Here is a 23,730-nt window from a genome sequence, read left to right on the forward strand (position 1 = left end):
GCTGAGATCACAAGCCACTACCGAAATCAGCGGGAGGCTTCTTCCTGCTTTCAGAGGGTCTTTATTCACTAAGAGGAAAATAAACATTTATAGTAGAGATTTGTCTTCATTTTTACGTAGAGCTCAAATGTGTCTAGAAGTTATCTGACGTAGGTCGCTCCATGCTCACCTCCTGTCACAGCAGATGCTCCTCCAGTCCTATAGACTTGTGAACCAAGAAAATGTTCTGTTATTTCCAGATTTGTTTTTTTTATGTAGGATAAAACACATTACAAATCCTCTTCAGGGAAAAGGAAAATACAGGGAGAACGGCATGTGCAGCCAGATTCCTGCATTCTACCTGTTCATTGAACAAATGGTCTCTGGGCCAACGTGAGCATATGTTGATTGCTTTGCTGGAAAAGACAAATGTGCTCTTAAACAAGCCTGGCCTGAGACAGATTGATGCCATTGCAATTTATTTTTAATCCAGATGAAGTTTCAGTATGGTGAATCAGGAGGTATTTGCTATGCCACTTGGGGAAAAAAGTTACAGAAAAGGTCATGGGCTGTAAGCAAGCTATGTAAGCAAACAGGCATCTTTCACGTCTGAATTAGAGGGACATTTTTGCAAGGACATGGCAGCTTGCATGCTGAAAATACATCTGCTAGATACATATCATTGGTGTAATTGGCCACTGTATCACTTGCTGTGTATGAGGTTGGGTGTGATGAGGGGAGGCAGCAATAGAAATTGTTTGCAAGAATTTTTGCAACCTTTTGCAACCTGAGCTCCTGTAAAGCTCAATTCTCAAATTGGCCAAGCTCCTGTAAAGCTCAATTCTCAAATTGGGTCTCTGGAGTCTTGGGACAATATCTTGGATGGGATCTTGACAGCTTGCTGTCGATGGGAAGTGAAGCCCATGCATCCTTGTCAACAGACAGTCACCGGTAGTGAAATCTTTGTTCCCTGTTGCTCTCTGTTTGCTACAGTGATTTTCCCACCCTTGGGGTGGGGTTTTAGCCACTTGCCTAGAGTTGCGTTGCAGTGATTATTTCTGGGGGAGTCCTGCTTGGTTTGTGCAGCAGCATGCCCAAGGCTTGTCTCCTTTCTCAACTCATTTCTTGGTACTTCTGTACCACGCTTCCTTAGAGATGGCAGATACCAGAGAGATTGTGGTACTGAGCATGACAGAACACCAGGTGATTTGAACGGTGTGTGCAGAATGGGAAATGACTGCTTTTTGGGAGACACAGGCCACCAACACTAGAGCAGCTAGAAGAGATTTTGTCATACGTTAATTACAAGGGCAGGTCACCAATGGCCATATTCAGCCTCCCTCATTTACATGAGTGGTATCATTGGGATCGAATGAGACGAGGGAGTTGGAGACAATTCCTTGTGAAGTAGGATGCTCTTCAGTATGAAAAAGACTGCCAAAATCCGGCCCCTTAATAAAAGTATTTGGAATAACTTTATTGCATATTAAGATGCAGCGCTATATTTAATTCTGTATTTATTTTGAACTGAAGCGGTGCTTTGAAAGAGAAAAAAGGTGAGAAATATCAATGACAGCTGCTGAAATGATTGTTTTGATTGCCACGCTGGACTTGGAGTGAACTCTGCAGTTCCCACCAGCAAGAAGATGATTTACGTCAGGACCGGCGCATGTGGAAGTCGAGGGGAAGATTCACATCATGCCTAATTCAAGGCAATGCGAGGCAAGAGCTTGTAGTTGCTTGTTCTTCATAAGCTACATACTACTGTGACAGTAGATATTTACAGGGCAGAGAGAGAAGTTCTGGGAGCGTTTGGCACTTAGGACAACCAGGGGGAGCTCATCTTGAGAACTGCTCTCCACCACTCCTGGAGGATATAAGTACATGGGACTTACACCCATTTGAACAAATGCTCCTGGATGGACCTGCGTGGGGTTAGAGCCTTGTTTCTGCATTCTCCCCAACTTTTCTGAGCTCTGGGAGGCACAGGACAAACTGTGGAAGTCTTTGTGGGACCTCCTTCAGGTCATGCTGGAAGTGGTGATGTAGCACAGGATTGCCCCAGTTCCACTGGCCTCGTGTTTTAGCAGTGCTCTGAAGGGCAGAGGCATCTGTAGGTTGTTTTAATGTGATAACAACTCTCTAATGTCTTGAGATATCTCTCTAATACCTAATATCTCTAATATCTCCTTGCAGGAGTTTGCATGAAAAGCCTTTTGGAACTCTGAAACTACAACTTCAGGTTAACAACTCCTGGTAGAACATTAAGGTTTCAGAAGAGGCCAAAGGAGATGGGCTTTACAGGATCTAGCAGATTTCTTGTAAGTTGTGAGTGCTTTTGAAATGATAGGAGACTAATAGCAAAGGCAGCTCTGCCAGGAAAGGTTTTGACATCAGTTGCATTAAGAGGACATTGTCAAATAGGTTCTTGGGATGGTTTATAGCCTTTACGACTCTCCTAACCGTGTTCCTTTGAAGGTGAAATCGGGGTCTGATTTCTAGCTCATCTTACAGTGAGAAAACCCATCTCCTTTCACCTGGCAATCCTTTATTGCTTTTCTTTTCTTGTTACTAATGGTGCTTGAAAATAACTCAAAGTTTGTATCTGTTGCCTTATGCCTGTGCTTGCACTGTGTCTGGTGTTTTGATATTTCTGAAAATAAGCTTTGCTGCCTGTTCACACACCATCTGTTGGCTTTTAGAAAAGGTATTAGGTATGACTTGCCAGATAGTCAATGAGTCTCCTTACATCTGCCTACAATCCCTTTCTAAAGCCCATTGGCCTGTGCTGTTCCTGCCTCCCCAATATAATAGTGTAACAGGGCAGATCCTTGAGTAAGTAAGTGCCACATTGCATGGGTAAGTGTGTGTACATAACCTAACACAGGAATAATGTTTATGGGACCTGCATTAACCGTGGCTATTTTTAAAACATTTATTTTTGTTGGAAGAGAAACTAAAACCAAATGGAGTGCAGAGGCCATTTCTCAGTGGATTGTGACCACCCTCCCTCCCTTGCAGCTCCCAGATGTCAGATTTTGGTCACGATCAGCTTGAAAAACTTGAAATTTTACTGCCTGACAAACTTGATGTGCTTGGTTTTGTAAGTGCAAATAAAACCCTAGTTAGTCTTAACATTTTTTTTGTATGCATATTAATACTTCCCTATCTGCTTTCGCTGCTATGCAATGATTTGTGCAGGGTGCTGCAGTTTAATACATTAGGACAGTAGCATTTTAGCTTCTACATCACCACATGTTTTTCAGTTAATTTTCCTCAAACCACTGCAGTTATGTTAATGCTACAACTTCCTGTTTGATTTTTGATTTTATATGCCTATCCTATGCCATCCCATTAGTATTAATAGACACCCCTGATACTCAGTGGCACACAAAAATATCATTTGATCATTTGTGGCTTTCTCTGATGCATGCCGGGAATGCTATATTGCACTTTTCCAGTGTGCTCATTATTTTATGATAAGCTCAGCTGTCAGTCTGGATTTCTATTTCCTCTGTATTTTGTGAAGCTCTAAGAATATCTGGCAGCTCCAACCTGAGTGTTTGCATTGCGCTTCAGCTAAAACAGACTTCACTTACTTTAACCAGAGACTTGTATAGAGGCTAGCGCTCTACAGCAACCTACATGAGCTAAAACAAAGTAATCATCCTGTTTTATTTCCACTGAAGTAAATGGCAGCACAGTGAAACTCTAATTTTCCCTGAAATCTGTTGAAAGCTTTTTTTTTTTCGGTTTCAGTGGACTTCTAGTCATGTTGTAAGCCAACAAACATTACCTAAATATTTATTTATTTAATCCACTCCTAGTTTTCCTCATATTCCCCTAATATCTCTTTACGCGTTATAGTTCAGCTGATTGCCAGTGTCCCAGCTGCGCGAATACTCACTGCTATGCATGGGGACGGCAAGACAGCCGCCGCGGCACGACATGAACTCCTTCACCGGGCTCCAGCGCTGCCCTTGCTCTGAGCTGTGCTTTATCAGCCAGTCCGTTTGAAACAAACGGCTGGGACATAATAAAACCAAATATCAAATACGCACAAAGAATGCTAGCAGTGAGGAAATCTTTCTTTTGTCTGTCTTTGATTTAGCACAGCTCTGTTTTCATCCACGCTTGTGTGCAGTGGGAAAGAGACGGTGAGTGACAGCCTGCTGGGTAACAGTAACAAGGCATTTGCCTCGAATTTGATCATGTTTGTCAGAGAGAACTGTTGATTTCTACCTGAAAACATTTTGGGGTGTCAGATCTGGTTTCTGTAGGTGTGTCCATGGTAAACAGAATTTGTGCTAAGGGAGGAGCTTGGATCCATAAGCCTCAATGACTGCAAGACTGGGCACTGCATCATGCTCGTTCCCTTCTCTGCACCAATGGTGCAGTTCCTGTGGTCCTGCTGAAGTCGCTAATTGCTCTGAGTAACACCGGGTCTATAATTCACCACTAACCGTGAGAATTTTTCTGGTTGCATGTGTGTACTCAGCCATGCCACGGTGCTTCTGGAGGGGAGCAGGCTGGCAGTCCCCTGGGGTGGGGTGTGTGTGGGGGGGTGCGGGGCACGTGTCCCTGGGCTGGGAGGGTGTAACTGCTGTTACTTGCTTACTCCTAGCACTTCTGGAAATGCTGATTACAGACACTGCTTTTGCAAGGAGTTACATCAGAGGTCTTGAAATCTATATTTGCTGGCACTGGGGTTTTCTGCTTGGGGAATGAAATCCGTAACAAGACAGTCTCATGGCATTGCCAGGGTACCCGAAGGCAGATGCAAGTAACAAGACGCCCTTCGAGTTCACCTCTGAGCATCTGTATCGCTGTGATGTGCAAAAGTACAGGCTCCCTGGAGAGGCTTTAGTGAAAAGGCACACTTTCTTCAACAGCAAAGAGAGCTAACAGGCAGCTTGCCTTCCCTTAAGGTCTGGACTTCCCATCTCTGTGCTATCGGCTGCAGCCCATCATCTGCGACTCGGGTGAAAGTTCACTCCTGAGGACTGCAGCCACGCTGCAACTTAAACAGCACTCACAGTAATGAAGACGGAAAAACGGGAGCAAAGAAAGAAGTAATGAACGGGAGGAGGGAGACTACAATAAATCAACATGTTTACAACTCCACTTTGATGAGTTTTTTTACATGAGATACTCCGTAAAAAAAAAAAAAAATCTTAAGGCAATTGCATCACCTTAGAGCACTTGAAGTCAGGGTGACCTTTGGCTTTTTGTTTTTTGCTATTTTCATCTGCTGGGTGAGATGTAGAAATCCAGCTGATCTATAAGGTAAATTTTCAGTTGCCATGGCAATGAGTCTCGTTCATGTTCTCAGTTTGGAAAAGAGATTGTTCCACGCTGCTATTTCATGTCTAGGGCAAAATTCTTTGGTGGCAGAATTTCTTTGTTTCAGTACATTAATGCTACAACTCTGTTCTTCCTTTCCCAGCTTATAGAAACATGGCTCAGCCTGAACATTCCCCTGTTAAAATACAGTTATTTGCATTTTTTTGTTGTAAGAACATTCCTTAAGTCTGGAGGTAAATGTTGATCCATTTTGATAGCTTGGGTGCAGCAACATACTGACGCTGTGAAGTTTCACCATTAAGTGAAAACCAACTGGAATCACTCCACCTTTGCTTCCATATAGTTTGAATGAACTAAAGTATATCCTGAACTAGCGAGTCTTATAAAAGAAAAGTAATTTAAAGGTACATCCTACCTATAGTGTATATCTTACATATTAGATTTCTACAGATCTCCATGTGCTTTCAGTCAATTCAGATTCAATTCCTAAGTACTGCAAATACCTAATTTTGATCAATTCTTGCTTAAGGCCATAAATGGAGTTTCTCTCGTTTCTTACACCACCCTTAGTTCTTTGTTTTTCCAGACACCACCTTCACCTTATTCCTAAGGTGAAAAGTCAAGCAGGAGCAGGCGTCCTGGTTTCTGTTGGCTCAGTGCAGTCTGCAGTAGTGGGAACAGGCTGCATACAACTCTGGAGGATAAGGAAAGCACATAGACATGAGTTGGCCTAGTGTGATACAGCTTGGAGGTTTCACAGAACGGAGGGCTCCTATATTTGGGTAGGAAGGACCCCTTTCTGGTCATGTTCCCCATTTCAGTTGCATGTGACCTTCGTTGCCTTTCTAACCTGCTTGGTTTCATTGAACTCATCTCGTTTTTCTTTCAAAGTGACTTCACACAAGGGTGCAGCAGCTGTGGCACTTTGCACAACGCTTCTTCTTCTTCTTGGGGTGGAAAATGGTCAGGATTGCCTCATCAAAGACAGTCTTAAGGCCTTTCTGCGTGAGGGCTGAGCACTCCAGATAGCACTGTGCTCCGATCTGAAAGAGAGAAAACGTGAGTACGCACTGTTGGGAGAGACAGAGCGACCTGTTCCACCATCCCTCTACGTGCATATGCGTCCAGCCACAGAGGGAAGCCCAGACCTTTAGAAGGGCGGTGAGGTCATTGCTCCGTTTTGTATCTTGCTGCCTATGGGACTAAGGGACAAGCTCAGGTGGTCATCCTGAGCGAGGGAGGAGGGATGAGCATCAACACCAGTATCTCTATGGGGAGCAGGAATTCCCTGCAGGACCCTCCACAGAGAGAGGGAGGCTGCGCCCGTGTTCGAGTGCTGGACCAGCAGCTTGGGCTCTGTGCCGCTGAGAGGTTTCAAGGAGATGCCGGGTCATTAGCTGAGCCCCTTCATATGCTTGGCTCTTTTCCCCTGACCTGTCACCCCCGTGTCCTGTCTCCTGCAACGCCAGGGAGCTGCTACCTGGGGGAGGGCTTCCAGCTGGTTTCTGGGAACTGGGAAGCATTATATTGAGATGGGAGTCTCCTGGGGGTGCTGGTATGACACAAACACACACAGTGGCCCGGGAAAGCAGCCTCAGCTTATTCAGCAACCTTGTTGCTTATTCAGCTTATTCTGCTAATGGATGCTCTCACTGGCCTTGGAGGGCCAGGGCTTGTAACAGCATCTGCAGCATATAAGGTGGAAATGGCTGGGGTCCAGATGCCTGCATTTCAGGGCTTGGGGAGGGCTTTTATCCCCCTACCTTCCTGGGAGAAAGGTGCAATAGCACAGAAACCTTGGGACCTCCTTCTCTGTTGCTTGAAGTGCAATGGATAAGTGAGAATCAAGTTGTCTGTGTTTTTGTAAGGGGTAGGGACGAGTTTGGCAGGAGGTGACTGCAGAGAGGGGTTTGCCACTCACAGGGGGTGTCACTGTCAGGTGCCACTCGCACCTCCTGACAGAAGCCTGAACAAGAAACACACTTGACTTAGGTAAAGGAGGCAGTAAAATCTGTTTTGCTGCCCATTTGCCACCTGCTTCCCTGTGTACCTCGCTGCTTTGCTTAGAGCTCGATTGGGTATCGCAGCAGAACAGCAGGCTCGGGAGCCGCAATCTGTGTCTGGGTCCAGCCTGGTTGAACAGAGGCTTTAACCTCTGGCTAGGACCAACCAATGTGCCCCAGAGGAGTTCACCTTGAACGAAACAAACCCAATGGAAAGCTGTGATCAATCAATTTCAAGGGACCTCAGAAAAACTATTACCTCCTTTGCGAGCTTCACTCCGTGCTCATAGGTGAGTGGTTTCTCCTTCATGTAAAGCAGCCGAGCCAAAGTTTTGGGGTCATCCCGGAGATCAATCTAGTAGAAAATGCAAAACCCTGTGCTCAGTACTGCCTTGCTGTAGTTCTTGAGACAGATATTCATAGCTTTACAAACCCACAGTCATGTTCTTACATAAGGGCATCTGTCCTCCTCACCTCAGATGATACTTCAGAAATGAATTGCACATGTATTTTCCTTTTTTTCTTTTTTTTTTTCTTTTTTTCTGTTTAACATGAATTAATTCTCCTTGGCAGGTTATTGGACCACAGCTCAGACAGCTGCGGTACACTAAAGATACGGTTCTCAATGGCTCTCACAATGCATCTTGGAAAGTGTCGATGGAAGCCTGAGTTTTTCTTTTTCTGTTTAACATGAATTAATTCTCCTTGGCAGGTTATTGGACCACAGCTCAGACAGCTGCGGTACACTAAAGATACGGTTCTCAATGGCTCTCACAATGCATCTTGGAAAGTGTCGATGGAAGCCTGAGCCACATTGGAAGGGGAGGCTGCTGCGACCCTGCACTGCATCACCCAAAACCCACCCTGACAGGCATGACAGACGCAGCTCAGTCTGACTGACTCGAAACAAAATCCTTTATTTCCATGGAAAACATCAAAGTGAAGCATTCTGGCATTTCAAACCCATCCATTTTCAGAGCGTGTGATCCAAAGGGTAATACTTTTATTTTAAAGCGGATGTTTTAGTTTATTCCAGTGTGGAAAACAAAGCCAGTGTTTGAACGATTGGACTTTGCTATGGCATGAAGATTTTGGTTTTGATCAGAATTTGATCTGTTTCTCTAACTTGGCTTAGGTTACTGTCCAGTGTTCGGGCATTTTCCAGACGGTTGTATCTCTACTTCTCACAGTCTCTAGCCACTCTGTGTCTTGGAAGCAAACCCATATGTAAGGCATTTTTATTTGATTGATAGATTCATAGATTTTAAGGCAAAAATAAAGTGGTTTGATCGTTTAGTCTAACATCCACTATAACACAAGCAGGATGGTGAGTCACTAATTGCAACGTTGATGTAAAAGCATGAAGGGAGGTTGTCCTTCCCATGTCTCTAAGTCAGTCATTTGGTTAATTATTCCCATTCTTAAAATTTAGTTTGAAGTTTAGCTTCTGCTTCTAACCACAGACTTTGATGAGTTTTTTTCCCCTCACTAAAGGCCTGTCAGAAATCTTTTCTCCCTATAGGTATTCATGCCTTGATACCACATTAATATTCATTTGAATAAAAAATAGGATGAGTTTTGCCAGTTGTGGCTAGCATGATGGGACATCTGCATGTTTGTTTCCATTCCCAGTCCCTGAGTTTTCCTCCAATGGGGAAGTCTGGCTGCATTTCACATAAGAAGTTAAATGGGAAACCTTTGCAGACAGCTCAGCCTCCAGCCACCCCTGGGGTGGAGTAGGAGCCCCCTCGCTCTGAAGACCCCCACGATGGCTGGTGGTGCCCCAGAGGAGTGTTACCTGTGTTCCTATGAGGACGTAAGGCACGTTGGGCATGCAGACTTTCAGCTCGGGCACCCACTCCTCCTGGACATTGTGGTACGAGGCAGGGTTCACCACCGAGAAGCAGATCAAGAACACGTCCGTGTTGGGGTAGGACAGGGGTCTCAGCTGGTTGTAGTCCTCCTGCCAGCGGGAAACCAGCAAGTGTGTTATATGGTGGGGGATAACTGCAACTGGGGGCATCACATTGGCTCTTGATGAACGGCTCAACACTGTCCCTCCTTGCTCATGCACGCTCATAATCTCTAGGGAGCTGCTGAGCAGAGTCATGTCTCGTGGGCCAGGGCTGCTGTTTTGTCAGCATCTTTACCCAAAAGAGCTAACACGTTTTGTTTGTGTGTATATTATCTGTGGTGATGCTGGTGTAGAGGGTAATGCTAAACAGCGGCCATCTCTGGTGGTGTAATAAAAATTGATCTTGAGGCTGCATGTACTGGCCTCAGCCCTCCGGCAATGTGATACCATCCTGGGAAGTATTATTTGACTGTCACTGCTAGCTAATAGTTGCTGATGACACACATCTTTAGGGGCTTTTCTGTTGATATTATGGGCTTTCTATTCCCCAGTAGGCATTAGAGACATGACCATATACAACAAATATGGGTCTCCAGGCTATTTGGTGCCATCGCAGTCGTGTATGGTACGCAGCAATGTGTCAGTCAGCAGAAGACACTCATCTTGAAAGCACAAAGCGGATCAAGTCCAACCTGCAGTGGCTGAGTAAGTCACTGGGGGTGATTTAGTGTTTCCACAGGCCCTGGACTGGGAAAGGAGAGATGTCTTCTCTTTGTGCTAGTAGTTGAAGAGAGTGAATTTTCAAACAGCTCAAAGCGCAACTGCATCATGTCATGAGCTGGCTTTGATAGCTGAGTTTCAAGAAAGAATTTGGGTCTGTTTCCAGGCCTGAGATGTTGCGAGCGAGCAGAGGTTTTGCAAGCCATGTGAAAGAGACAGACTGGCTCTTTCTGATAGTGAGAGTGTATGTAGCTGTGTCTAGTTGGTACTTTTCAATGAAACGTGTTAAAAAATTTCAGTACAATGAAACAGATGCTTTTAGAGGGGTTACACCTGCTCTGAAGACTTTTTTGGGGGGTCCAGAATTAAAAAAAGGGGAAAGGAACATGATGTTGGAATGTGGAGAATGATAATACACGTTGCTGTCAAGCCTGAGACCTAGGTCTTTAGGTTACAGTTTCTGCATTCTGGGCAAGCCTCAAATCTCTGCAGTACGGTCTTTTTGGTTATAATTACTTGAAACTTCAACTGGTGTAGTTCTGCTTTGTAAATACTGAAATAGTTAATAACTCAGTGAAAATGGAAAAAAAAAAAAAGATATCCAGGCACTGTTGCTCAGACTTGAGAACATTTATTTGAGGTAGGGAAAACCCACATTAGGGGCAGGAGCAATGCAACTGCTGTCTGTCCTGCAGGAGAAATTGATGCAGCACTATATCACTGTGCTCGGATTAGAGGGTGCCTTAATTCAGTCTCGCTTCTGTCTTGCTTTGGTTGGGTCAACAAATGAGAGGGCTTAATTATGAGTTGAGACTGGTAAATCTTCTTTCTGAAGTCTTTTGTTCACTGAGTGTGCAGTGATAAGATGACCCAGACTGGTTCTGAATCTACACTAGTTTCTGACAAAACTAATGGATGATGTAAAAACAGTCTGCTCCAACCTTTTCTAAACAAAAAAACTTAATTATTTATTCTGAAAGGAAGTTTCATTTCAAATTTAGCTCCGCCTCATTAAAAAGAAGTTTAAAGAAACATCCTAAACCACAAACAAAATGTTTTGTTTTGTCGAACTGAATGTTCATTGTCCCAAACCCACTTCAACAGGAAGAGTAAATTTCCAGTTACCACCTCCAGCCTCACAGCCACAGTATTTGGGGTAAAGCCAGAGTATTTGTCAACTGACCTATGTCTTTCCAGTGTCATAGAAAGTATTGATCTGAAGAAGGATTTACATGACAAGAGGAGGTGTTTGGACATATCAGCCCAAGAAAGAGTGGATTCTCCATGCTCAAAGAATGGCAGGAAAGAAAACTCAGAGACGTTTGTGGGAACATCAGCGGTACAGGCAATGAAGAAGCAAAGTCATTGGGAGGAGATTTATGCGAGGCTCTGGAGATGACACCTAGCTCTCACAGGTGAGTTACTAGAGGCAAAGTGGATGCCAACATGATGGGAGCAAAGGAGCAATTGCATTATAGAGACAGCCGAGTTTTATGTGGATGCTGTGGGTAAGGGAGGCCTGGCCTGATGCCTGCCTGATTATGGGGTGTTATTTTAACTGAGAACATCAAACCTGATGACTTCTCCAAGATTATGCCACAGTCAACATGGGCTGATACCAGGTGTTTGGCAAAGGCATTTTCTGTGTTTTTGGTTTAATTGCTGCAAATCATCCTCCTAAAACACCCACGCGGTGGCAGCAAGCCCTCAAGGAAATGTGATTTTGGATTTTTGGAAAGAAATTGGCTAAATATAACCGGTTTCAATATTCCAGATGTGCATATTTAGAGGGGCTGGAACTTACTGTTCCATTAAAATTACAAACTAAAAGCCGCGAATGCTCTGCCTGGCAGTGACAGCCACAGGAGTGTGCATTTCATTTTATTTTGCTTGTTCCTTCGGAGCCCCTAGAAAATCCTTTTTCAGGAGGAGCGTTCCCGATTTGTGTTAGCAGCACAGAGCATTATGTAAACCGTAAGGAGGGACAGCCAAGCATCATGTAGCAGAAGTCTTGTCACCTGTCAGGGCACACGGGAGCTTGCACGCATGTGTTAAAGTACAAGCACAAATGTCGTAGGTAAGAGTCGACCAGAGCTCCCATATTTCCCTGTCTTTGCGGGCTGGCAGGAACCTCCAGACCACATCAGACAAGGACCCTGTCTCTGTTCATACCTGCTCTCTAGGAGAAGGCTATAAAACCTTGCAATGGACTGTTGTGGGATATGGCACGTCAGGATCATTTCTCATTCAGAGACAGTTGGTTGTTGAAGTCAAGCAAATAAATAGAGTAAAAAAGGGACTGGACATTTGCATGGGTATGGGGCATATCCAGAGGTGCTGCAGCTAGTGACAGTGGTGTTTGGGAAGGGACATGAGTCCTCATGGGGTTGGGCTGTAGCTGATCATTAGTTTGTTTCCCTGGCTCGTGCTTGCATTTTGCTGCCTGTTATTTAGGGAGTGCAAGGCTTCCCAGTTGCAATGCCTGGCCACTGGTTTGGCATGGAAATGCCAGCACCAGACTTGGCCTTGCTGAATTATGTGCCTATGACTTGCCGGGGCCAAGAGGCATCAACCGGTGTTGCTTCCTCCCTGCTATCTCACCGCCAGCAGCTTTGCAGCGCTCGGGCCCAGAAAGTATAGCAAAACTTGCTTTTTCTATGTTGCTGCCATGCTGATCTCATGTGCGCTCCCTGTCATGTCAGCCCGTTAAAGCACTCTGCACCTGAGTCCAGCCTGGGGAAAAAAGACCGCTGTTTTTTTCCTTCTAGGACTGTTTGTGCCAGGAATGCAGAAAACCAGATACCCCAGATCTGGGGTCTCTGCCAGCTATCCCTTCAGGCTGACAGAGGGTCCTGCTGCAGGACTACATTTTCCAATTGTTATTTCATTAGGATATATTTTATAGCCCTGTAATGTCAAGCTATTTTTGGCTATGACTTCACACCAATGCCTTTGGAAAGCCACAGAACACAAGGAGAAAGAGGGAGGAAACAACCCAAATGATCTGTTGTTATAGCTTGAGCATGTGGGAAGCATCACCCTATCAGCCTCCACGGAGATACAATCTAGTCATCAAGAAGCGATTCGTGCTCTGAGTTTTGACTAGATGGCCACGTCCTCTGGACCAAGGTCTGAAAGGGAAATGAGGCTGATGAGTTAGAAATGGTGCTTGGAGGCAGGCGGTGCTCTGGCTAGTTTGAAGCAGGAGATGGCAAAATGATTATGGAGGAACGGATGGAGGGGTGAAGTTTGTCAGAGACAGGTTAGTGTTTCTTCTGGCTCAGGAGGACAAATAAGAGGATGTGTTGCTGAGGAAATGGGTGGCAGGTGGAACCGTCAGCTCTACAAAACAAGTAGAAATATTAAGGCACTGGGTAAAATCTGACTGAGAACTGAATATAACTCCAGTCTCGTTTGCAAAGGCTTGCAGTGCTGCTGGATCGTGACAGACATGCTCCGAGCTCTGTGTTTGTGAGCACAGAATAGAAAATTGGACATGCATTGAGTATGGGACAAGGACTTGTCATATTTTGGGACTGGCTTTTGGATCATCTGTTTGCATCAGTGCCAGCTCTGACCTGAGGAGCTGGTGGATGTGGGTTCCAGCCCTCCCAGGCTGGGAGAGACCTGGGACCTGCTCCCTCTCCTCTCAGCAGGTGATTTTCTGCAAAGTTTCTGTGCAGATGGTGGTCCTTTCTTTATTCTGCCAGTTGCTGGCATTTGGAGGCAGGAGAGGGAAATTTCACCATGAAAGTGTGTTCCTCCCTGTACCCTTTTCTGCCCTTCTACTGCCAGAGCAAGGCAGTGATAAATACTTTCTCCTCCTCTCCAGGGGGTGAAATCAGCCCACAGACCAGAGCTCTTCGGCAAACTTTTAGTGCAAGCACACTTGCTTGCTTGTATCAGAACGTGGACAGTGGAAAGAGTAAAAGCATTATATATGTAAGCAAGCATGGGGCACAGACTCTTTTGTAATGGACACCCTTGTCCTGCGAGGATGCAGGGATGGGTGCCAATCTGGCTGGGTTACCACTTAAAAAGTCAATAGCTGGTGACCGGTAGGCTGGTGCTGCATTATATTAGTTTTCTGATCTTGGAAATGGCAATTCTTCTCTGTATCTTCAATGCCACCATGTGGTAAATATAAGAAAACACTGACTTTATATGAAACTTCATATTTGCAGTAGGAGGTGGATATATGGGAGGCTGAACAGCCTAATCAGGCTTCAGTTTTTTGCCTAGACAAAATGCAGTCTTAGGGATGAGTATTTGTGTGTGTTTTATTGCTGAACCAGAATGAAATTTCTACTTAGAAAACAAAAAGGAGAAGGTCAGCAGTTCAACCATTATGACTCACAACTGATTGTTAATATTTGTAAAAAAACCCCCACAAACAGCATGAACAACAAACACCAGTATATGGTAGTAACAAACAAACCATGGCAAAGGAAACTTATAAATGTTTTGCAGTAATTTACCTGCCCTGCAGTGTCATAAAGTCCCAGTAAGTGTTGTTGTCCTCCCACAGTCACAGTTACTGGAAGAGAGAAACAAGAGATGTTGTTTATGCACAAGCCAGTGGCCTCATTTTTATGTGTTTTAATCCTAAAATGCCAATACACCCCTGTGCTAGACACATACCTTACAATATGCATCCTAAACCAAGCACATAGATTCAACCCAAACTGAAGGCAATCTAAAGTCACAACAGAAGCAAATGCTTTATGCCAAGCTCTTATTTCTTCACAAACAGATGAGCTGCACACATTGCTGCTATCAGAGACCCGGACAGCAGTGGACATTTGCTTCTGTCTCTGCAGCCACCAGCAGGCCCCCATGAGGTTCTAGGACTTGAAAACACAGGATTCCTGCCTCCCTGCCGTGAGCGTTGAGGTAGGTTTGTCATGCGTCATTGACAGGGTTTTTTTATTATTTTATTAGTTCCAGGCTGTGAAACAGTGAAGCATTCAGGAGAGGTTGATGTTTGGTGGGTCTCAGTGGAGGTGCGCTGCCTCTTGGGCAACCTGTCCTGTCCCATGTCGTGCAATCGCAGGTGGCAGTGCTTAACACATGGGGCTGTGTGGTGGATGCTTTGAAGGACAGGGAGGAAGAGGAGCACTAATATTTGCAGGGATGTTGAACAGATTCTGTTGCAAACAAAGGAAAGCATGGCTTAGTTTTTTGATCACACTCAGCATGTTTACTCCTTTAGTAGAATTCACTTTGAACTTCATTTTGAGCCCAGTGACATTGATGAAAATGTTTTCTCATTGCCTTTGGATGAACCCCATTATTAGCTGATCTCTGTAATCAGTGTTATTTTGTATAAAGGATAAGATCTGTGTTAATGACATTTAGTTAACCAGTTAATCTGCTTAAATCATTACCACTCAACTGGAAAGAAAGGGGGGGAATCCAGTTCCACCCATTAGTCAACAGGAAGACTTGAAACATTCATCAGGAAAGTTGCTCAAAATAATGGTATTCTTGCCTCCCATGGACTACTACTTTTTTTAAGCACGAGGGCAAACGGCTGGTATGAACATAGAGCTACGGCTGGGGGGGAGGCTAGCACTGGTGCCTGTCGGCCAATAACAACTTGCAATTCAGGAGGGCTGGAAAAGATTAATAGTTACTTTTGGCAAAGAGGAGGCTTGAAAACATCACACAGGTTCTTACTGATTTTTTTTAAAGTGATAAGACTTTTGTAGGAGAAAAGCACCTACCAGCAAATAGAAGTTAATAGCTCCTGCAGTGGGGAACAATGTCCTGTTTGAAATCTCTTAGACTTGAGGTCTCTGTCAGTGTGGCTGGACAGACTGATTATTCAGCAGCTTTACTTGCTTGCAAAGCGACACGGTAATTTTGCTAGCATATAAACAGAACAAAACTGACATCCTGAAAGTACAAAGGCTCAGCGAGGACCAGACTTGCTGATGAGAGCAGGACGGGCCGCACACACCCGCTGCTGGGGCTGCCTTGTGATGTGCAGGGGAAAGAGGAGATGGGAAAGGGGCTGAGAGCCTTCCTCCCGCTCCTCAGTTCAGGAGATAGCTTGTACACAGTGCAGCTCCCAGGGGAACTCAAAATGGGGCTAGCTGTTAAGCATGGATGTCCACGGGTGGAAGAGCCAGGGAAGAGCTACCAGGGTGGGGAGATGGGTACCAACGCAGACAGGAGACAGTCCAGACACCCTATCCCCTTCCTTCAACCTGACTTGAATAAACTAATTTGAATGAAACCTCCCCAGAGCCCTGGTTTTCAACTTTTTGTGGTGTAGGGAGTCTCAAAATGTCCCAGTAGAGGTATGAACTGTGTAAGTCTACTGACAATACACTTGCTTTTCTTAGCTCCCTTCTCAGAAGCAGTGGGGGCCACAGGTGGTCCTGCACAGCTTACCGGAGGCAGCCGGGAGGTGTGAGGTTTTTTCCAGTTGCAGCCTTGCCCAGCCTTCAACCTGCCCGTACGCCAAGAAGTGCAGGAGCCAGACCTGTTCTGTTGATTTTACTCTGCTCAAGGACCGACTGTGGGAAGATGTGCCCTTCAGCTGAAGGCAATTTTCCATCTGCGATGCATTAGCCATGCAGTGCTCAGCTGGCCGAGGTGGTGTTTGGGACTGCATGTGAGCATGAGTCGCGCTGTCAGTCCTTGGTTGAATTTGTATTGGAGTCTGCAGAGCACCTCCAAAGCAGGATGCTCATATGGCAACTGTGTGGCGATAGGGCGCATGGAGGTGCAAGTGATGTAATGTGTACGACGAATGCGAAGTGACTATGTCAGTACTGACATAGTTATCCAGCTTTGACGACGAATATGAAGAGACATTTGCCTATGTCAGTACTGACATAGTTATCCAGCTTTGCCTCTCGTGCTGGCTAACCCTGAGCGCAGGCAAGCTGAGCTGGGCCCTGCTTGCAAAAGATCAGCTCAGGTATTCAGTGTTTTAAAAACTTAAAAGTCACACTGAAATTTACTCTGTCCAGGCTCAGGCTGCTGTGAAGCTTTGCTGGCCCGTCCCTTGGCGGCATCTGACTGGCAGAGGTACACTGGCAAAAAGCCCTGGTGCAGATACAAATTGCTGTCTTGTTCCAGTAGTTAAGATGGTTTGGAGATCAGCTGTTTGGATAGAGGTCCAGTCCACCTCCGCTGCGCTATGCTTTGCCAGAAGGATATGCTGCAACAGCTCCTGAACGATTATCTGTGCTCTGTGGTCCATGAAGTCACGGTCGATGTTTTGCAACAGGTCTGTGGAGCCACACACTGAATAGTTATTGATAGTTTGTACAGTTCAGTTTGGCTCTTGGTGACCTCTGGGAAATGCTGACAGGGAATAAAGAGCTGGTGGTGTCCTACCATTACTCTTCACATACACAAGGGCTAAGAAATGCAAGGGCTTTTGGAAAAATACACCCTGAGTCTCCCCAGCTTGCACATCACATTTTAATTCTCCTTACAGCATCCTGCCTCTCATGGGTCCTGCTGTGAATTTCTGCATGGTACCAGCCCCTTTTTCTTTTTCTTTTTCTTTTTCTTTTCTTTTTCTTTTTCTTTTTCTTTTTCTTTTTCTTTTTCTTTTTCTTTTTTCTTTTCTTCTTCTTCTTTTTCTTCTTCTTTTTCTTCTTCTTCTTTTTCTTCTTCCTTCTCTTTTTCTTTTTCTTTTTCTTTTTCTTTTTCTTTTTCTTTTTCTTTTTCTTTTTCTTTTTCTTTTTCTTTTTCTTTTTCTTTTTCTTTTTCTTTTTCTTTTTCTTTTTCTTTTTCTTTTTCTTTTTCTTCTTTCTTCTTTCTTCTTTCTTCTTTCCTTTCTTTTTTTTTTCCCCATCAAACTTTGTGCTTTCTTTCTTCTTGTCGATTGTTCTAAACTATCTCATTATCAGAAGATATCCTTCCTGTCCACATCACCTCTCTAAGTTTACAGCTACCATCCCAGCAAAACCGTCTTGTTGGCTAAACTTCAGCAACAGGCACACTGCTGTCTTTGGATTCCTGGCTCTGAATGCAGTGGGGACCAAATGGCTCACACTGACAATTCAAATAATCACTGTGTCTTGAAACAGCAACGTCTAGATTAATGTATTGGTGCTGAAATTTCCACCACACTTCCGTGCAGGCAAAACAGATGTCAAAATAAATGGCTTTTGCCTGTGAAAACATCATGGTATTTTTATACTAAGAGTTTATCAGTCCGCCTCTGTCAGGCAAAAGGCTGTTCAGCGTGTCCACTTGGTAGGTCGTATTTATGAGCTGAGATTGCTCTGCTAGATTTGTAGGCCTTCCTTTTGGCTTTATCTCAGTTTACTTTTACTTACCTTCTTACTATCTTTTCCTGTTCTCTCAGTGGCCAAACCTATGGGAAGCCAATGTGGAATTCCTTCCCAGTCACCGGGGGTAATGCAGGCTCCTTTACGGGCTTGTGAACTCGGCTTTATGAGCCGTCTTGAAGTAACAAGATAAATACGAACTCTCCTTGCCATTTACTGGCCATATTGATATATTGATTAAGCACTGAAACGGCATGGCCTTTAACACCAAGTGCAGTGGGGACTGCAATAAAATGTGGCTGAATACTCGCACAGTCCTGGCTCTCATTTGGCTCCAGTCTGGGTTGCGTCAGACTATGTGACGGGGCAGACGTTTTCCTCTTTTCACTGGGTGGTTTTAACCAACTGCAGGATGTATAAAACACCGCCTTTAAAATGTTAGTTAGATCATAACTAATCTGGGTATTGCTTGCTAGAGTTTGAGTAACCATTTGGGTCATAGCCAGGGCTTTGTCGCAGGTCTGTGTGCCTGGGGTTTTTCCTAGTGGGCTTCAACACAGAGTTCTGAAACGTGCTGTCCCAGTTGAAAGCCACAGCAGAAAGGCAAGGTGCTAGATGGAGTTATTGTGTGGGCTGGATCTGGGGTGTGGACCATGAACAGGTCTGAGCTGGGAGCTCTGTTTATAAATAAGTGATTAGTTTGTGTTCCTGGGGACAATATGACAATTTTTCTTGATATTCTTGTTGCCCAGGTTGCCCCAGATCTGTCAATGATCAGTCTTTGCCAAACTCTTCCTCCATTGTATTTCATTTGCTTGCAGCAAAGGCCTGGTGACTTTGTGGGACTGAATTTTCCCTTGGAAGAACCCTTCAGCCACACAACAGCAACGTTCACAGTCTGCACTGACAGAAAGGGGACGTAAATTGTCTGCTGCCCTCCGAGAATCTCTTGTCCTTGATTAATAGTGCAAAGCAACACATAAGTCTCTGGTATGACACCAAACTAGGATGCAAAAGCTCAGACGCACTCAGCTGTTGTACAGGAGAGTGGATGTGCACATCACAGGGAATTTTTCCATGCCTGTGAAGAAGTGCTTGCAGAACCAAATGACTGTGAAACCACTAGCCAGAATATACGCAATAGCTTAGGCAATGTCTAATGTGATACCACATGGGAGAAGGCTTCTATTTATTCTAGTGCCTTCCCACCAATAAATTAAGGTCCAGCTGTTTTGGAGAGAGATGCCAGGAGCATGACAGCAAGCAGAAATGGTAGCACCTGCCTGGATGGAAAGGCTTTCTCATTTTTTTGGGCAAATTAATCTGTGTCAAGCCTCAATCTTTCACAAGGGCCATCTTCTGCCCTTGTCAGCAAGCTCTGACTGTTGTTTGTGCATTTGTCTGTTCACTATGATTATATGTACCAGATGCATGCTACTTAACACAGACTAACGGTCCCCAGTATCAGAACAACTGCAATTCTGGTTGACCTGCTGGCAGTAGAAATGCCCAAGTCTGTTTCTTTTCCAGCTGGGAAAGAGGGTAAAATCAGAACATGGACAAAAGAGCAGTTTTTGGTCAGCTGCAGTGGAGTTTAGATGGAAGTTTTGGGTTCTTACTGTTTTAAGGGATTAACTTGACCAAATTTTTCATTTCTAGATAGAAAGCTCTTTACATGTGTGCCTTATAGCTTTCCTTTCACTTCCAGAGGTGCTCGTTCATACAGGCCTCACTCAAGAGGGAGCAATGCTGTTTTAAACTCCTGGCTTCAGCTTGTGCCCAGTTTCACAATGCTACTTCAAACCAAAATTCTTTGCTCCTGCGTGTATTTGTTGGGTGAAGCTCTACATGAAACTATAACTAGTTCTGATCAGTGTTAAATACAGATCTGATACTAAGGAGGGAGGATAGCAATGAGAAATAAAACAAGCAACATTTTTGTCTTTAAAATACATTGCATGCACACACACACGCTTTTTATATATAAAATACACATATGTATGTATTTTTCCAGTTTCTAGTTGAACAAAACTTTCAGTTGTAGAGTGAAATACTTTGTCTTGACTTGGGGTGGCCTAATCATGCCCAGGACATTTGGAAAGGGGAAGGATTCAAATTCACAAAGGAACATAGACCTTATTGGCAAAATAATGGGTGAACTGCTCCATACTCTGTCAGAGGGACTGGAACCACAGTGTCACCTCGGAGGAGTAGAGCAGCTCCCAGGGAGGTGAGAACCAAATCTCCTTCTTCACAGGTCTCTTGGTATATGAAGAGGCTGATATCCCTCCTCCCTTGTGAATATGCCCTAAATCCGCTGCAACACCAACCTATAAAATCAGAACGTTTTCAGCAATGCCTGAACCATTCGTTCCCAGTTTCCTCCGTGTTCTTGACCAGAATAATTGTCAAGTCATTCGTATAAAGAATAGAGTCCACCTGCAATTAAGAGGGTTTTTTGGTGGGGGTTTTTTGTGTTTTCCTCGGCATAGATTTGAGGTTTAAGTTGAACTCCTCAGAAGTGGGCACCAGTCAATGATTTCCCCAGGGGTTTTTACTCCCTCTCTGGTAGAGTAATCATCTTTGCAAGGCATGACTAAAGTCCAGACCATATCATCAAGAGCAAATGCATTGTCTGTGGACTGCAGCAAATGCCAGGGTGTCTCAGGGACCTCAGGTTCCTTCCTCTGACACCTTTCAGAGCGATTTCTGTGAAGTGAAGTTATCAATATACTGAATGGGGTATGTTCTCCGACAGCTGATATCTCTGGGGATACTGGTGATACGTTTGCTTGCTGGGTGACATTTTCCTTCCTTCCTGAATGTGGTTTTGTGAAAACTTTCATAATGAACTGGGAATCTCCCTCCTCTTCACAGATGTCTGTTGCTCTCTGAGGCTTACCCCAGGCAGGACGGGAGTGTTTTTGTAGGAGTTTGAAGGAGAGAGATTTTAAAAATCTTGTTTATACACTGTCTTCCTTTCATACTGCATAGCTCCTAAATAAGGGTCTCTATGGCTGAAACATGAGGATCCCTGTTACGTTCCAACTAGGGACTGAAACTCAGACATGCCTCAAAGACATTTAGGTCTCTAATTCCCTTTGGTTCCCATAACAGTCAGGCATCTAAGTAACTGAACTGAAACTACATATCCCAGGCTTTAAGAAATAGCAGCTTTGAATATTCAACAGCAAAGTAAATGTGGGCAGTGCATTTTTGTAGCACCTTCTAAGTGCTCCAGGTGCATTTATGAATCCTACTTTGGGTCATATTTGTGTTCAGAAATATCTTTCTTTGGCTGATCCAGGTGAAGAAAATAGGGATAGGGCTGCCAGGGATTAATCTTTCACATGCTGCTTTGATTTTGGTTGGGTCGGTATCTGGGGAACTTTATTTTAGCTGCTGTGGACCTATCTTCAGGAAATGTTGCACAGCTGCAGCTGAAGCTGGGAACACCCAGGAAATCTGCAAATGAAAGCCCTAGTGATGCTACAGTCTGGCACGCGCTAAACAAAGCTGGTCAAAAAAAGAGTAAGAAAGACCTTAATGACATGTCCCCATCATTCAGGCCAGGAATGACAATCAACTCAGCTGAGCTCTAATAACTGTTTGCTGCTTTAGCTAGAAGGATATCCCTGTAGTATTCCTCCTTGGAAATATTCCCTTCGCTTTGACTGAATGCAATGCTACAACATTGCGTGGCCAACATACCCACGGCAGATAAGAGCTGGTGTTGCAGGACCCTTGGCCTACCCAGGGTCTGCAAGTGCCCCGTGACTCAAACCTGGGCCATTCTTCACTTCCACACATGATGGTCATCTCCAGGAAATTGAGTCACACGTTGCTCATAGCATGTTCCCCCATTTCCTCCTTCATGACAAACAAGATTTGATTACAGCCAAATTGATTTGCTACCTCAGACTTATCCTGCAGCTTAACTATATTCTTTCTGAAAGAAAAATCAAAAGCGTGCTATTTTGCCCTGTAATTGGCCTAAATGCCTCACTTCAGATGTAAATTGTACTAAATGCCTTTCTTTAATCACTCCTGTAATCATCTACCACTATCTTGTACAGGCCTCCCATAGCCAGCATTTTTCAAAGGAAGGGCTCTGAGTAAACCTCACCATTTTCTGTCACCTCATCAATGGATGAGATCTATGTTCTGCTGAGGAAATACTTTTGCCCATCTGATATTTACAATATCTGAAAAACATTTCCAGTCTGCTCCCCGTGGTGGGAGCACAGAGAGGCCTCCGGGGACGGGATTCAGCTGATTTCACTCAGTGTAGCTCTTGGTCTAATGAGGTGGTGAGGAATTCGCTGCTTTGTCTTTAGGCCACAGACATTTAGTGATTTTAAAGCCAGATAGGATTCATAGAATCATTTATTCTGCTCTAAATAGCTTATCTAGTGTCTTCCTACAAGGCATATTTTGTTGTTCTTATATCATTCTTGTAGCTTTTTTCCAAATTCTTTTCCAAGCAGTGACTAGGACTAGACAGTGTGGTCTAGCAATGATTTCATTAATGATATGGCCAGAGGTAACATGACTTTCCTATTTCTACCTGTCATCCCTCAATGGCTGATCTAAAGCTCACATTGGTTGATTATTCTTGTTATTTAATGAGTCTTGCAGTACTTTATGCTTTTCTTAAGGCCAAAGTCAAGTCATTCTTGGGTTTTGTATTTGTAAACCTTTTTATTACGTTCTTTTTAACCCTGCAGTTGCATGGAAAACCTGGAGACTGTAACTGAAATGCCCACTGAAGGCATCTTACGAAAGGACAGGCAAATAGTCACGCTCCTGCAACGCTCTCATGGTATGGAAGTCAATGTTGAAGACTTTGGAAGCCTGGGATTGACTATGCAGAGACAAGCTTTTTCAGCAGGACATTTCATGTACTTCTGGAAGCATCAGAGAAACGGTATCTAAACATTTTTCAATGTTTCCTTTCCAGACATCTCTCCACTGCCTATAGGGATTGCTCTTCACCTTGGACTCTTATTTCTTGTGCGTGGCAAGGGGCACCCCCTCCCCTCTGCCTCATCCGTACGGGTTTGAGGATTCCAGTGGAATTGGTGGGAAAATGCCCAACCCCGACTCGTGTTGCAGCCACGTTGGGGAAGCAGGCTGACACAAAATGACAGCTCTATTGTCCCATTCTGCAACAGGAATAGATTCATCTAGACAGTGTCATCATATAGGAAGATTCATGACTTGTACTATGTGGTTTTTTAGCATCTTGAGAGGAAAAGGGCTACAGCTCTTCACAGCTGGGTATTTACTATGCAGAGACAGCAAACAGAAGAGATGTACCAATCCACCAATCATTTTTATTCAAGTGGCTGATAAGAAATGCTGTAAATCTTTCAAAATGCATTGAGAATTCAGACTTCAGCGTTGGCCAGCTGACATGACAAAGAACACAAAAGCAGTGGAGGTGGATTAGGAAGATCAAGCAGAATGAATCTGGTCCAGAAATGGATGAAAGAGAATGGAAATTCCTAAAGCTTTCAGAACAAGCACAACACCAAAACATGAGCCAGCTTCTTCCCAGTCTGGGACATTACTTATTTATAGACAGCATGAATGAAGTTGATTTATTGGA

At 44.4% G+C, this 23,730-nt stretch overlaps 1 protein-coding gene across 1 annotated transcript in view; it reads right to left on the reverse strand.

The window, feature by feature from the left end:
- Window positions 1-5,865: 5,865 nt before the first annotated feature.
- Window positions 5,866-23,730, reverse strand: part of RHOJ (ras homolog family member J) — a 55,344-nt gene continuing 37,479 nt past the window's right edge. Inside the window, exons 2-5 of the mRNA XM_009273377.1 lie at window positions 14,340-14,398; window positions 9,085-9,249; window positions 7,546-7,641; window positions 5,866-6,326 (exon numbers count right to left, since the gene is read on the reverse strand). Of these exons, the coding sequence (XP_009271652.1) occupies window positions 6,180-6,326; window positions 7,546-7,641; window positions 9,085-9,249; window positions 14,340-14,398 (467 nt within the window). The 3' untranslated portion in view covers window positions 5,866-6,179. The remainder of the gene's footprint in view (window positions 6,327-7,545; window positions 7,642-9,084; window positions 9,250-14,339; window positions 14,399-23,730) is intronic.

Source organism: Aptenodytes forsteri, unplaced genomic scaffold, assembly GCF_000699145.1.
Source record: "Aptenodytes forsteri isolate BGI_AS27 unplaced genomic scaffold, ASM69914v1 Scaffold479, whole genome shotgun sequence".
In the NCBI taxonomy this organism is placed as follows: domain Eukaryota; kingdom Metazoa; phylum Chordata; class Aves; order Sphenisciformes; family Spheniscidae; genus Aptenodytes; species Aptenodytes forsteri.